Raw genomic sequence first — 13,899 nt, 5'->3', positions numbered from 1 at the left:
TTTTTTTGAAAGTGTTTTTTTTTTAATATATATGTTGAGAAATCTTTCAGATGACATTGCATTGAGAAGCACCTTAACAATTAGAGTGAGAGACTCGATACAAGTTTACAAGATGGAAATCTCAACAATCCTCACAGACCGACAAAAATACACCTCAGCACGAAAATTAGAAATTAAAACAGTTATCGACTTTTTTCTCCCCAGTTCTACTTAAAAAATAAATATTTAATTCAAGTATCCTTAAGCACGACAAGCACTAGAAACAGGGGTCACAACAGAGCACTGGGAAAACATTAAACGGTGAACACCAGATCCCGCACTGTGGAATGTTTGGTTTGCTGACGGGCTGTAACCGCCAGAAATTAAACCAGAAACAAGAAAACACAGAACACCAAACGGGGAAACCCGCAGGCTCACTCCCGACAGACAGATCACCGGAGATTTAAACATTGATCCCCACTAAATACCAGTTTCAGAAACCCCGTTCGAGGACTGATTCCCAAATTAAATAAATACACGCTCCATATGAATCCGCCTCAAAACTGCCGTCTGGGGTAAGATTTCCTCAATCTGTCCTGGTGTTGGGAGAGTGGGGAGTTTCTCAATTCACTTCCAACAGTTTACCCCTTTTTTCTCTCACTCTCGGGATAAGGGAAGGGGTTTGGAAGAGGGCCCTGGACACGATCTTCAGCACTCAGCGGGGAAACAGAAAGAGACAGATGATCACACGTGCATTGTAGACGAGTTAAACGCTCAGCCAAGGCGAGCCATTCCCCCCCTTCCCCCAGGGACTCTGTCCACTGTCTCTGGGGGTCCCCTCCCCATCTCCCCCTATCCCCCCTCTCCCCCAGGGACTCAGTCCGCAGTCTCTGGAAGGGGTCAACGCTGGAATGTGAACAGTCCCTTGAACCTTCAATACAAACGCGGCTAATTTAAAAATAATACTAATGAAATGAGAGTGAACGGCGACATTTAAACAGTTATTCTGATTGGCTTAAGTTAGTGTAGCATTAGAAGCGGAAAAAATTGTTGGGTTGGTCGAGCTGTGGAGTGAGATTAGTTAAACCAGTGGAGTCCCGAGATTCATACTCCCACCGATGCTCATGGCGTTCTGTGGGACTGGGAGTCCCCGAAGTGGATGCTGTGGAGTCGGAACCAGCGCGTCCTGGCTGAGGTCTCAGGGTCCGGCCCCGTAGGCATAGTCGGCCTTGTTGTGCATCACCAGCTTGTTGTCCACGAAATAGAAGCTGTCAGACTGAGTCTGGTACGGGCGGGCAGCCATCTCCCGAACTGGGGGGGGGAACAGAGAAAGGAAGAGAGAGACTTGTATTTATACAGTGATTTCCACCACCTCGGCTTTACAGCCAATTAAGTATTTTTTGAAGTGTAGTCACTGTTGTAATGTAGGAAATGCAGCAGCCAATTTGTGCACAGCAAGATCCCGCGAACAGCAATGAGGTAAGTGGCCAGATAATCTGTTTTAAGTGATGTGGGTTGAGAGATAAATATTGGCCCAGGACACCGAGAAGAACTCTCCTGCTCTTCTTCGAAATAGTGCCGAGGAATCTATTACATCCACCTGAGAGGGCAGACGGGGCCCTTAATTTAACCTCTCAACCGAAAGACGGCACTTCCGACAGTGCAGCGCTCCCTCAGTACTGACCCTCCGACAGTGCAGCGCTCCCTCAGTACTGACCCTCCGACAGTGCAGCACTCCCTCAGTACTGACCCTCCGACAGTGCAGCGCTCCCTCAGTACTGACCCTCCGACAGTGCAGCACTCCCTCAGTACTGACCCTCCGACAGTGCAGCACTCCCTCAGTACTGACCCTCCGACAGTGCAGCGCTCCCTCAGCACTGACCCTCCGACAGTGCAGCGCTCCCTCAGCACTGACCCTCCGACAGTGCAGCGCTCCCTCAGTACTGACCCTCCGACAGTGCAGCGCTCCCTCAGTACTGACCCTCCGACAGTGCAGCGCTCCCTCAGTACTGACCCTCCGACAGTGCAGCGCTCCCTCAGTACTGACCCTCCGACAGTGCAGCGCTCCCTCAGTACTGACCCTCCGAAAGTGCAGCGCTCCCTCAGTACTGACCCTCCGACAGTGCAGCGCTCCCTCAGTACTGACCCTCCGACAGTGCAGCGCTCCCTCAGCACTGACCCTCCGACAGTGCAGCGCTCCCTCAGTACTGACCCTCTGACAGTGCAGCACTCCCTCAGTACTGACCCTCCGACAGTGCAGCGCTCCCTCAGTACTGACCCTCCGACAGTGCAGCGCTCCCTCAGTACTGACCCTCCGACAGTGCAGCGCTCCCTCAGTACTGACCCTCCGACAGTGCAGCGCTCCCTCAGTACTGACCCTCCGACAGTGCAGCGCTCCCTCAGTACTGACCCTCCGACAGTGCAGCACTCCCTCAGTACTGACCCTCCGACAGTGCAGCGCTCCCTCAGCACTGACCCTCCGACAGTGCAGCGCTCCCTCAGCACTGACCCTCCGACAGTGCAGCACTCCCTCAGTACTGACCCTCCGACAGTGCAGCGCTCCCTCAGTACTGACCCTCCGACAGTGCAGCGCTCCCTCAGCACTGACCCTCCGACAGTGCAGCACTCCCTCAGCACTGACCCTCCGACAGTGCAGCGCTCCCTCAGCACTGACCCTCCGACAGTGCAGCGCTCCCTCAGCACTGACCCTCCGACAGTGCAGCGCTCCCTCAGTACTGACCCTCCGACAGTGCGGTGCTCCCTCAGCACTGACCCTCCGACAGTGCGGTGCTCCCTCAGCACTGACCCTCCGACAGTGCAGCGCTCCCTCAGCACTGACCCTCCGACAGTGCGGTGCTCCCTCAGCACTGACCCTCCGACAGTGCAGCACTCCCTCAGCACTGACCCTCCGACAGTGCAGCGCTCCCTCAGTACTGACCCTCCGACAGTGCGGTGCTCCCTCAGCACTGACCCTCCGACAGTGCGGTGCTCCCTCAGCACTGACCCTCCGACAGTGTGGTGCTCCCTCAGCACTGACCCTCCGACAGTGCAGCGCTCCCTCAGTACTGACCCTCCGACAGTGCAGCACTCCCTCAGTACTGACCCTCCGACAGTGCAGCGCTCCCTCAGCACTGACCCTCCGACAGTGCAGCGCTCCCTCAGCACTGACCCTCCGACAGTGCAGCGCTCCCTCAGTACTGACCCTCCGACAGTGCAGCGCTCCCTCAGTACTGTCCCTCCGACAGTGCAGCGCTCCCTCAGTACTGACCCTCCGACAGTGCAGCGCTCCCTCAGCACTGACCCTCCGACAGTGCAGCGCTCCCTCAGTACTGACCCTCCGACAGTGCAGCGCTCCCTCAGCACTGACCCTCCGACAGTGCAGCGCTCCCTCAGTACTGACCCTCCGACAGTGCAGCGCTCCCTCAGCACTGACCCTCCGACAGTGCAGCGCTCCCTCAGCACTGACCCTCCGACAGTGCAGCACTCCCTCAGTACCGACCCTCCGACAGTGCGGTGCTCCCTCAGTACTGACCCTCCGACAGTGCGGTGCTCCCTCAGCACTGACCCTCCGACAGTGCGGTGCTCCCTCAGTACTGACCCTCCGACAGTGCGGTGCTCCCTCAGCACTGACCCTCCGACAGTGCAGCATTCCCTCAGCACTGACCCTCCGACAGTGCAGCATTCCCTCAGCACTGCACTGGGAGTTCCAGCCTGGTCAAGTCTCTGTAGTGAGATTTGAACCCAAGACCTTCTGACTCAGAGGGGAGAGTGTGACCCACTGAGCCCGGCTGGAGGAGGAAGAGAGGGAGGGGATTCAGGGTGATTAAGAACAAGGTGTGACGGGGGCGTTTCAATATTACCCACCCTCCCAACGCACAGTGGGAGCAGGACAGGCTTTCTCGGCGAATCTCCCCACCAGTATGGGCAATAAATGGGGCCTCACGAATTACCAAGAGCAAATAAAATTGAGAATTGAAGAGCTGGTTGAAATATTTTGTTTTCGATGGGGAGGGGGAATGAGGACTGTTTTAAAAAAAAAACATATTTGCAAGCCATTCCCCTCCTCAAGATTCAGGTAGAGGGATTCTGTTAAAGGGACAGGCCCTTCTCTGTGCTCCACCCAGTCTCATCACCAATGATTTCCCTGCTTTCAGTTTCTCATAAGCTGTAAACACTGACTTCATCCAACCCACATTATTATTCACTTTTCATTCTTGGGTTGTGGGCGTCACTGGCATGAGCGGCATTTTTAAAAATTCATTCATGGGATGTGGGCGTCGCTGGCGAGGCCGGCATTTATTGCCCATCCCTAATTGCCCTTGAGAAGGTGGTGGTGAGCCGCCTTCTTGAACCACTGCAGTCCGTGTGGTGACGGTTCTCCCACAGTGCTGTTAGGAAGGGAGTTCCAGGATTTTGACCCAGCGACGATGAAGGAACGGCGATATATTTCCAAGTCGGGATGGTGTGAGACTTGGAGGGGAACGAGCAGGTGGTGTTGTTCCCATGTGTCTGCTGCTCTTGTCCTTCCAGGTGGTAGAGGTCGCGGGTTTGGGAGGTGCTGTAAAAGAAGCCTTGGCGAGTTGCTGCAGTGCATCCTGTGGATGGTACACACTGCAGCCACAGTGCGTCGGTGAAGGGAGTGAATGTTTAGGGTGGTGGATGGGGTGTCAATCACACGGGCTGCTTTGTCCTGGATGGTGTCGAGCTTCTTGAGTGTTGTTGGAGCTGCATTCATCCAGGCAAGTGGAGAGTATTCCATCACACTCCTGACTTGTGCCTTGCAGATGGTGGAAAGGCTGTGGGGAGTCAGGAGGTGAGTCACTCACTGCAGAATACCCAGCCTCTGACCTGCTCTCGTAGCCACAGTATTTATGTGGCTGATCCAGTTCGGTTTCTGGTCAATGGTAACCCCCAGGATGTTGATGGTGGGGAACTCAGTGATGGTAATGCCGTTGAATGTCAAGCGGAGGTGGTTAGACTTTCTCTTGTTGGAGATGGTCATTGCCTGGCACTTGTCTGGCGCGAATGTTACTTGCCACTTATGAGCCCAAGCCTAGATGTTGTCCAGGTCTTGCTGCATGCGGGCTCGGACTGCTTCATTATCTGAGGGGTTGCGAATGGAACTGAACACTGTGCAATCATCAGCGAACATCCCCATTTCTGACCTTATGATGGAGGGAAGGTCATTGATGAAGCAGCTGAAGATGGTTGGGCCTCGGACACTGCCCTGAGGAACTCCTGCAGCAATGTCCTGGGGCTGAGCTGATCATTGCCCTTCTCTAGTTACCCTGAGAAGGTGGTGTGGGCCGCCTTCTTGAACCACTGGTAGTGGTTTTGATACAATGGAGTGACTCGCTAGCCCACTTCAGAGGGCAGTTAAGAGTCAACCACGTTGGTGTGGGACTGGAGTCACATATAGACCCAGGCCGGGTAAGGACGGCAGGTTTCCTTCCCTAAAGGACATCAGTGAACCAGTTGGGTTTTTACGACAATCCGACAGCTTCACGGTCACTTTTACTGATCCCAGATTTTTCTAACCTGATTTTTAAAAAACTGAATTCAAGTTTGCAAACTGCAAATGGTGGGATTTGAACTCACATTCTCTGGATAATTTGTCCAGCAACACGACCACGACACCACCGCACCCAACATAGAACAGAAACACTCGGGTCACCTGCTGTGATAACAAGACTGTCACCGATGCTCGTCCCCATTTTCCCTTTCAAGTTTCCACCAGAGTCCAGCGAACAAATTGGCAGAGATTAAAAAATGGGAAACAACCTGCCAATCTGGAATCTGCCCTGTGCGTTTATTCCACTGCCCCAGCGGCAGAAATCTCCCTCTGGTGTCTAATGTGGTCAGGATCTGGAATGCACTGCCCGAGGGGGTGGTGGAGGCAGATTCAATCATGGCCTTCAAAAGGGAACTGGATAAGTACTTGAAAGGAAAAAATTTGCAGGGCTACCGGGATAGGGCGGGGGAGTGGGACTAGCTGGATTGCTCTTGCAGGGAGCCGGCACGGACTCGATGGGCCGAATGGCTCCCTTCCGTGCTGTAACCTTTGTATGATTCTATATCATTCATTAGAATAAACAGCAGGGTCTGCCCCGATACTCACTCAGCTCCTCAGAGAGTTGGGGGAACTCGTAGATGTGCTCACACGTGTTCTTGCTGCTGGGGATGCAGAAACCAAACTCAAAGTCAAAGCTTTTCAGCAGCTGGTCCCGGAAATAATGTCGCTCGATCATTCTGAAGTTGTTGATTGTTTTGTCGCCCACCGTGAACTCCACCCTGCAGAGAGACGGAAGCAGCGTTTTTATATCTGCAGCAAGAAATGGCCCGACATTCCCGCAGTCTCAGCGAGTCGCTCTCTCGCCTTGGAGTCAGAGGTCGTGGGTTCATAGTCCCCACTCCAGAGACTCGAGCCCAAAATCCAGGCTGACACCCGCCCGCCCCGCCGTCAGTACTGGGGGAGTGCTGCACTGTCAGAGGTGCCGTCATTTGGATGAGACATTAAACCGAGGCCCCGGCCGCCCTCTCAGGTGGATGTAAAAGATCCCACGGCCTCTATTGGAAGAAGAGCAGGGGAGTTCTCCCCGGTGTCCTGGGCCAATATTTATCCCTCAACCAACGTCACTAAATCAGATGATCTGGTCATTATCACATTGCTGTTTGTGGGATCTTGCTGTGCGCAAATTGGCTGCTGCGTTTCCTACATTACAACAGTGACTACACTTCAAAAAGTACCTCATTGGCTGTAAAGCGTCTGAGGATGTGAAAGGCGCTATATAAATGCAAGGCCTCAACAATAAAGAAATGGATCAGGGCCTGAGACACTTGGGCTGGCAGGTCGCAGGGTTAGGATCATCTGATACCCCCCTCCCCTGGGACTCGGCGAGAAGCGGGGGGAGAATGGACAGAAAGCATCAAACCTAACTTAACAACGGCAAAGAAATTATACCCAGGCCGGGGGCGGGAGGGAACCGCAGACACGGTTCAAACAGGCAGCATCGGAGACTGCGCCCAGCGTGGAGGGTGCTGGGCGTTGGGGGGTGGGGGCTTTCCTGGGGTCAGTGTTGGGGGCTGTATACAAGTATTCTGAGGCGCAACCTATGACGTTTCCCCTCCGGGTTCACGATTCACGACCCACGTTGACCTTTAACCCCCCGATCCGCGGACCGGTGGTCAGTCTGGAATCTGGCCGCTCCCTCCCTCGACTCTCGGGACTTACGTTGCTCCCACTTGCCGCAGGCGGAGGAAGGCGGGAGTAAACTGGTAGCGGACGAAGCGGCCAGCGTTGGGATCGATGTCTTTCTTGTCGCCCTGGTCACGCTCTGGAACAGAAAACAGAGAGTCCGGCTTCTCAGGGGGAGGAAAAGAACATTTAATTTTCGTAATTGAATGGGGAGCTGAGTGAGCGGAGTGGGGAGAGGGGGGGAGCTGGGATCTTCCCCCCAGGGGAGGGGGGGGGGCTGGGATCTTTCCCCCCCCCCACCCCAGGGGAGGGGAGGGTGGCCATGACACTGCGCAGGCACCCCCTCTCCCCTCTCCCCCCCCCCCCCCCCCCCAAGTCTCAGGGAATCCGGCGCAGACGGCCCCGGGGAGCGAGGCTTGGGATGTGAGGACAAGCCCTTGAAGGGGAGAAGATACGAACATGAGGAGGCCATTCAGCCCCTCAGGCCTGTTCCGCCATTCAATCTGATCATGGCTGATCTGAACCTCAAATCCATTTTCTCACCTCGGCTCCATATCCCTCAATACCCAACACAAACACGGACAGGGCATTGGGCAAGACGGGCGGGGCATCGGGCGAGACGGGCAGTGTCTCCCAATGACACCAGTTTTATTGAACTGTACCATTTTGTGCCAGCTCAGGGTCACAGAGGAAGAAAGTGCCCACTAGTCAGGGATCCCACCCTCCGATATACCCCCCTCCCCCTATCTCCCCCATCTTTCCCCCCTCCCATGCTCCCGCACTCCCCTTCCCCCCCTTCCCACCTCCCCCATGCTCCCATCTCCCCCCGTCCTGTGCGCCCCCTCCCCCGCTCCCAACCCTCCCACCTCCCGTGCTCCCCAGGGTGAGACGGATTGATCCCATTCCCCCGTGACGACCCGCGGTACCTCGGTCTCGCGGTGACCGTGACTCACCCGATGCCGGCGGTTTGGTGATTTCAAATAAGACGGCCCCGGACTCCATGTCACGGATCTTGAACCGTGTGAAATCGATGTTGTAAATGTTGTCCTCGGGGGCACATAAATAACCTGGGGGGGCGTTGGTGGAAATGAGAATAAATACAAATAATTCCAAGGAATCACAATACAGAAGGCACAAAAAGTACAGCAACATCAACAGCAACAAATGAGCAGAGTCACACCCAGCATTAAAAGGAGAAGGAACCCAAACTCCCAGTACCCACCCAACGCCCAAACCCATCGCTCAACGCCCAAACCCATCGCCCAACGCCCAAACCCAACGCCTAAACCCATCGCTCAAACCCATCGCCCAACGCCATCGCCCAACGCCCAAACCCAATGCCTAAACCCATCGCTCAAACCCATCGCCCAACGCCCAAACCCATCGCCCAACGCCATCGCCCAACGCCCAAACCCAACGCCTAAACCCATCGCCCAACGCCCAAACCCAACGCCCAAACCCATCGCCCAAACCCAACGCCTGGCTCCCATTCAACGTCCAAACCCATTGCATGGCCCCCATCCAACGCCCAATCCCATCGCTCAGTGGCCAGACCCAACGGTCCTGGTGCCTCTATCTCTCTCCGTGCAAGAGCTCGGCCAGGCTGCTTCCAGCTCTCTGCCAAAACTGCTCTTTCATTGCCCAGTAGAAGGGGCCCGGTTTTGCCCTCCAGAGGTGATCAGTAACCCCCACAATAACCCAGCTGGGATCAGGTGTGCAGCGTGGGAGAGAGAGGATGAATCTCAGCTGCTCGCCTGCTTCAGGGAATCGCTGCGTTGCTCAGTGATTAAATTACCACAGTGATTTAAGAATTGTTTTAAAAATCCCTACAAGTCACGGGAGAGAGTTGCTGAAGAACAAAGTAACTTAAACTTCATGGTGCAAAAGCTCAAATGGCCGCTATTTCAGCCGACAGACCGGGCATCTTAAAGAGTGGCAGAGGGGTCACTTCACACAATTGACCAAACTGGGTACACGATAAACAGCAGGAGGCCATTCAGCCCCTCGAGCCTGTTCCGCCATTCAGTTCGAACATGGCCGATCTGTACCTTAATTCCATTTACCCGCCTTTGCTCCGTATCCCTCGATACCCAACAAAACTCTATCGATCTCAGTTTTGAAAGCTCCAATTGACCCCCAGCATCCACAGCCTTTTTGGGGGAGAGAGTTCCAGATTTCCACTCCCCTTTGTGTGAAGAAGTGCTTCCTGACATCACCCCTGAACGGCCTGGCTCTAATTTTAAGGTTCTGCCCCCTTGTTCTGGACTCCCCCCACCAGAGGAAATAGTTTCTCTCTATCTACCCTATCAAATCCTTTAATCATCTTAAACACCTCGATTAGATCACCACTTAATCTTCTAGACTCGAGGGAATACAAGCCTAGTCTCTGCAACCCGTCCTCGTAATTTAACCCTTTTAGTCCCAGTATCATTCTGGTGAATCTGCACTGCACCCCCTCCAAGGCCAATATATCCTTCCTGAGGTGCAGGGCCCAGAACCCAGTGTTGTATTCAGGCTTGGTGTCCATCGATTTTTCCCTTTCACCGATGCGAAGCTGGAGTCATCTCTCTACGTTACAAGTGCTGTATAAATGTGTGGTGTTGAGAGGTGGGGGAGGGAGCAGAGGATCCCACAGAGATTGAAATAGTGAACATGCACCGACCGAGACATAACGCCAAACTGCCTCGGCCCCGAGAAGCACTAACTCGGGGACTACAGTGCGGCTCCTGTGTATTGGGCACTGGACGGTCAGTGCGTACGGTGCAACTACAGACACATCCTGATTTCACACCGATCACCTGACCGGGTTGCTAAGCTCCCAATCACCTGCAATATTACGAGGGAGGGAGGGCGGGCGGGCAGCGATGAGAGCTCTGAATTCAGAGGCCCACGTGTCCTGCGCTGAGAGTCTCTGCTTTAATTAAAATGCAGTGCAGATTGTGAGAGTGAGGGATAATAAGATTGCTCAGTGATTTAAGCTAGCTGCAGCTAGAAGTGTGGCCCTTCCATCAGGATAGACAGCACCTCCCACCCCGGTCTGGTCTCCTGGAGGTAACGGGGGGAGGGTCCCCTATAACTCCACAAAGCTGCTGCCAAAAACTCATGGACCGGTCGAAAAGAAAAGGACGATCTTGCATTTCTATAGCACCTTTCACAACCTCAGGACACTTTACAGCCAATGAAGAACTGTCTCTGTTTTAATGCAGGAAACGCAGCAGCCAATTTGTGCACAGCAAGATCCCACAAACAGCAATGTGATAATGACCAGATAATCTGTTTTAGTGATGTTGGTTGAGGGATAAATATTGGCCCCAGGACACCTGCTCTTCATCAAAATAGGGGCCGTGGGGTCTTTTACGTTCACCTGAGGGGGCCTCGGTTTAAAGTCTCGTCCATAAGACAGACCCTCCGAGAGTGCAGCGCTCCCTCGATACTGCCCCTCCGACAGTGTGCAGCGCTCCCTCGATACTGCCCCTCCGAGAGTGCAGCGCTCCCTCGATACTGCCCCTCCGACAGTGTGCAGCGCTCCCTCGATACTGCCCCTCCGACAGTGTGCAGCGCTCCCTCGATACTGCCCCTCCGACAGTGTGCAGCGCTCCCTCGATACTGCCCCTCCGACAGTGTGCAGCGCTCCCTCGATACTGCCCCTCCGACAGTGTGCAGCGCTCCCTCGATACTGCCTCTCCGACAGTGTGCAGCGCTCCCTCGATACTGCCCCTCCGACAGTGTGCAGCGCTCCCTCGATACTGCCCCTCCGACAGTGTGCAGCGCTCCCTCGATACTGCCCCTCCGACAGTGTGCAGCGCTCCCTCGATACTGCCCCTCCGACAGTATGGATTAATGTCAGGAAGATAGTGAGACAAACAGTGATCAAGACGTGGAATGAACTCCAGATAGGCTGGCAGAAGCAAAAACCTTGGAATAATTAAAAGGAGTGGCTGGACACTGTTCCGGGGGTGGGGACGAGGACCTTTCAAGATGGACGGGATGGTGTCAGCCCCATGTCCTTTGTCATCAGTGCTGGTTTGTGACTGTTTGAATTTCTGCCCAGCCGAGTCAGAATGGGAAACGAACCAGAGAGCTTCCCGACTGTTTGGCTCAACACTGCACTGGGATCCCAAGAGTTAAAGTGTGGCCAGTTTCTCACCATCGTCTCCTGGCTCTGCCGGCAAGATTAGCAGCCTAGGTGCGCAGCAGAAACATGGTAATCTCACAGATAAGCGCTGTTATTTATAACCCCTGCAGATTAAATACAGCCTTTATCCAACTTTCTGCCTTTTAATAGCAAGCGGTGAGCTGTGCTCGAGATGACTGAACTTGGCTTCCTGTGAGCACAACAGCCCAGGTGTTGCTTATCAGATTCTCCACAATAAAAGTCCTGATGCACAATTCTTTCATTGCTGCTTCAAACATCACCATCCAGCCCAAGAGGTTTAGGCCATGTGTTTAAGGCTCTGACCAAACTGCAGACAAGTTGATGAAAACCCTGCCTGTTTTACGTGAGACGAATGTTTCGTGTTTATCAAACATCTCCCAGCATTTCACTTGGAATTAATTACTAACGAGCGTTCTCAGGGAGGAAACACAAGTGCCATTTTTGTGCACAGCAAGATCCCACACAAACAACAAGAAGGAATGTTGGCCAGGACACTGGGAGACCTCCCTGCTCCTCTTCAAATTCCGCTGTGGGATCTTTAACATCCATCTTTCAGATGAGACGTTAAACCGAGGCCCCGTCTGTCCTCTCAGGTGGACGTAAGAAATCCCACGGCCACTATTGGAAGAAGAGCAGGGGAATTCTCCCCGGTGTCCCTCAACCAACATCACTAAAAACAGATTATCTGGTCATTTATCGCATTGCTGTTTGTGGGATCTTGCTGTGCACAAATTGTCTGCCGCGTTTCCGACATGAGATACTTGATTGGCTGTAAAGTGCTTTAGGACGTCCTCAGGTTGTGAAAAGTGCGATATAAATGCAAGTCCTTTTTTTTTTACATCCACCTGGGAGGCAGACGGAGGCTCGATTTAACGTCTCATCCAAAAGACGGCGCCTCTGACAGTGCAGCACTCCCTCGGTACTGCACTGGGAGCGTCGGCCTGGATTATGTGCACGAATCTCTGGAGTGGGACCTGAACCCACCATGACCTCCTGACTCAGGGGCGAGAGAGTGCTGCCCACTGAGCCACGGCTGACACAGAATACACGCCAGACTATTTAAATTCTGATGAAGGGCCCCACCAGAAAAAGCCTCCCGTTTTGTTTCGGGCACTAACGTTCTCCTATCTATTTCCACCGTTTTTTAAAAAAGTTTGTCGCAGGATACGATAATACTTAAGATGCTCGTGGCAGAATTGGTACGACTTCAAATTTCTCATTCTGTAACGTACGTTTGAACTGTCCGGTTTGGACTGGCCCGAACTTCTCAACCGTTAAAGGGTGAAAGGACAGTGAGGATGGGCAGCAGGAGCAAAACGTTTACTTTCGTTCCGTGTCAAAGGATGGCCTCTCCTCCGATAATTATCTTTTCCTCCCGGGCCAGGTGGGGGAAGGGGGGGCCCCGAGAATAGAGACTCGAGTCCCACCCCTCACCTCAACTCAAGACACGCCCCCGCAGCCTGCTCGAGCCGCACTGGCAGAAGCCGGACGTAATCTGAAGCCTCGGCATAAATACAGAGTTAGAGAGACTCCCAAAATCGAGGATAATCCCCCTGCTTCTGTCTATTCTAAGAACAGGAGGCTCTAATCAGTTTACATTCGCATGCTGAAGTTCTGCTTCAAGATTCAAAAGCGTCATCTTACCCCACTCCCCCACCACCCCCTCCCCAAAATAAACCCCCTCCCTCCCCCCCCCCACCCCCTCGAGGCCTTTCACCCCAGGCCTGCTCGTGTAACAAGCAGTAATTAATGCTCAATGTAAATTAGGTCCCTGCACTCACTCTAATCCAAAGTTAAGCAGGTTTTGGATTTAGGTTTGTGGGGAGGTAAATCTCTCTAATAAAAGAAACAGGAGAAATTCTGCTCTAATCCCAGGCTCACCAGCGTGGAGCAAGTGACAATCCGTCGTGTGATATAACTTGTCCTCAAAAGAGTTGAGGTAGAAATTACATTTAAAAAAAATAAAATCACAGTGCCAGACACAGCAATGGAGCATGCAGGGGTACGGACGGTGTAGTGGTTTATGTTACTGGACTAATAATCCAGAGAACGGGAGTTCAAATCTCAAATTGGGCAGTTGGAGAATTTGAATTCAGTTTTTAAAAATCTGGAAATAAAAAGCTGGTCTCAGTAAAAGTGATAACCACCAACGTGCTTGACTCTTCACTGCCCTCTGAAGTGTCCTAGCAAGACACGTGGTTGTATCAAACCAGGGCAACTAGGGATGGGCAATAAATGCCGGTGCCAGTGAGGCCCACATCCAGAGAAGTGAATTTTTAAGATTCACATTTAATTGTTTTTCCCATGTTTGATTTCTATGGATTGTGGTAGGAGCTCAGTCAGTTTCAGGAACTAGTTCTGGGTTTGCCTGGACTGTGAGCCGAAGTGGCTTTGGTTGGATATGAACATATCATGAAACACCTTAAATCACCGGGTTATCAAACTTTCCTGAGAATATTTGCACTCTAATGAGGACCCCAACAAACTGTGCAACACTCCCGGGGGACCCCCCGCAAATATGGATACACTCCCGGGGGACCCCCCGCAAATATGGATACACTCCCGGGGG

The 13,899-nt window shown here is 53.3% G+C and overlaps 1 protein-coding gene across 1 annotated transcript in view; it reads right to left on the bottom strand.

The window, feature by feature from the left end:
• The window catches only part of unc119a1 (unc-119 lipid binding chaperone a1), a 32,080-nt gene continuing 18,181 nt past the window's right edge, over nt 1-13,899 (bottom strand). Inside the window, exons 2-5 of the mRNA XM_068008570.1 lie at nt 8,128-8,241; nt 7,211-7,313; nt 6,098-6,270; nt 1-1,290 (exon numbers count right to left, since the gene is read on the bottom strand). Of these exons, the coding sequence (XP_067864671.1) occupies nt 1,178-1,290; nt 6,098-6,270; nt 7,211-7,313; nt 8,128-8,241 (503 nt within the window). The 3' untranslated portion in view covers nt 1-1,177. The remainder of the gene's footprint in view (nt 1,291-6,097; nt 6,271-7,210; nt 7,314-8,127; nt 8,242-13,899) is intronic.

The sequence above is a fragment of the Heptranchias perlo genome, chromosome 28 (assembly GCF_035084215.1).
Source record: "Heptranchias perlo isolate sHepPer1 chromosome 28, sHepPer1.hap1, whole genome shotgun sequence".
Taxonomy (NCBI): Eukaryota; Metazoa; Chordata; class Chondrichthyes; order Hexanchiformes; family Hexanchidae; genus Heptranchias; species Heptranchias perlo.
Note: the sequence above shows the minus strand (reverse complement) of the source record. Positions and strands in the feature narration are given on the sequence as shown.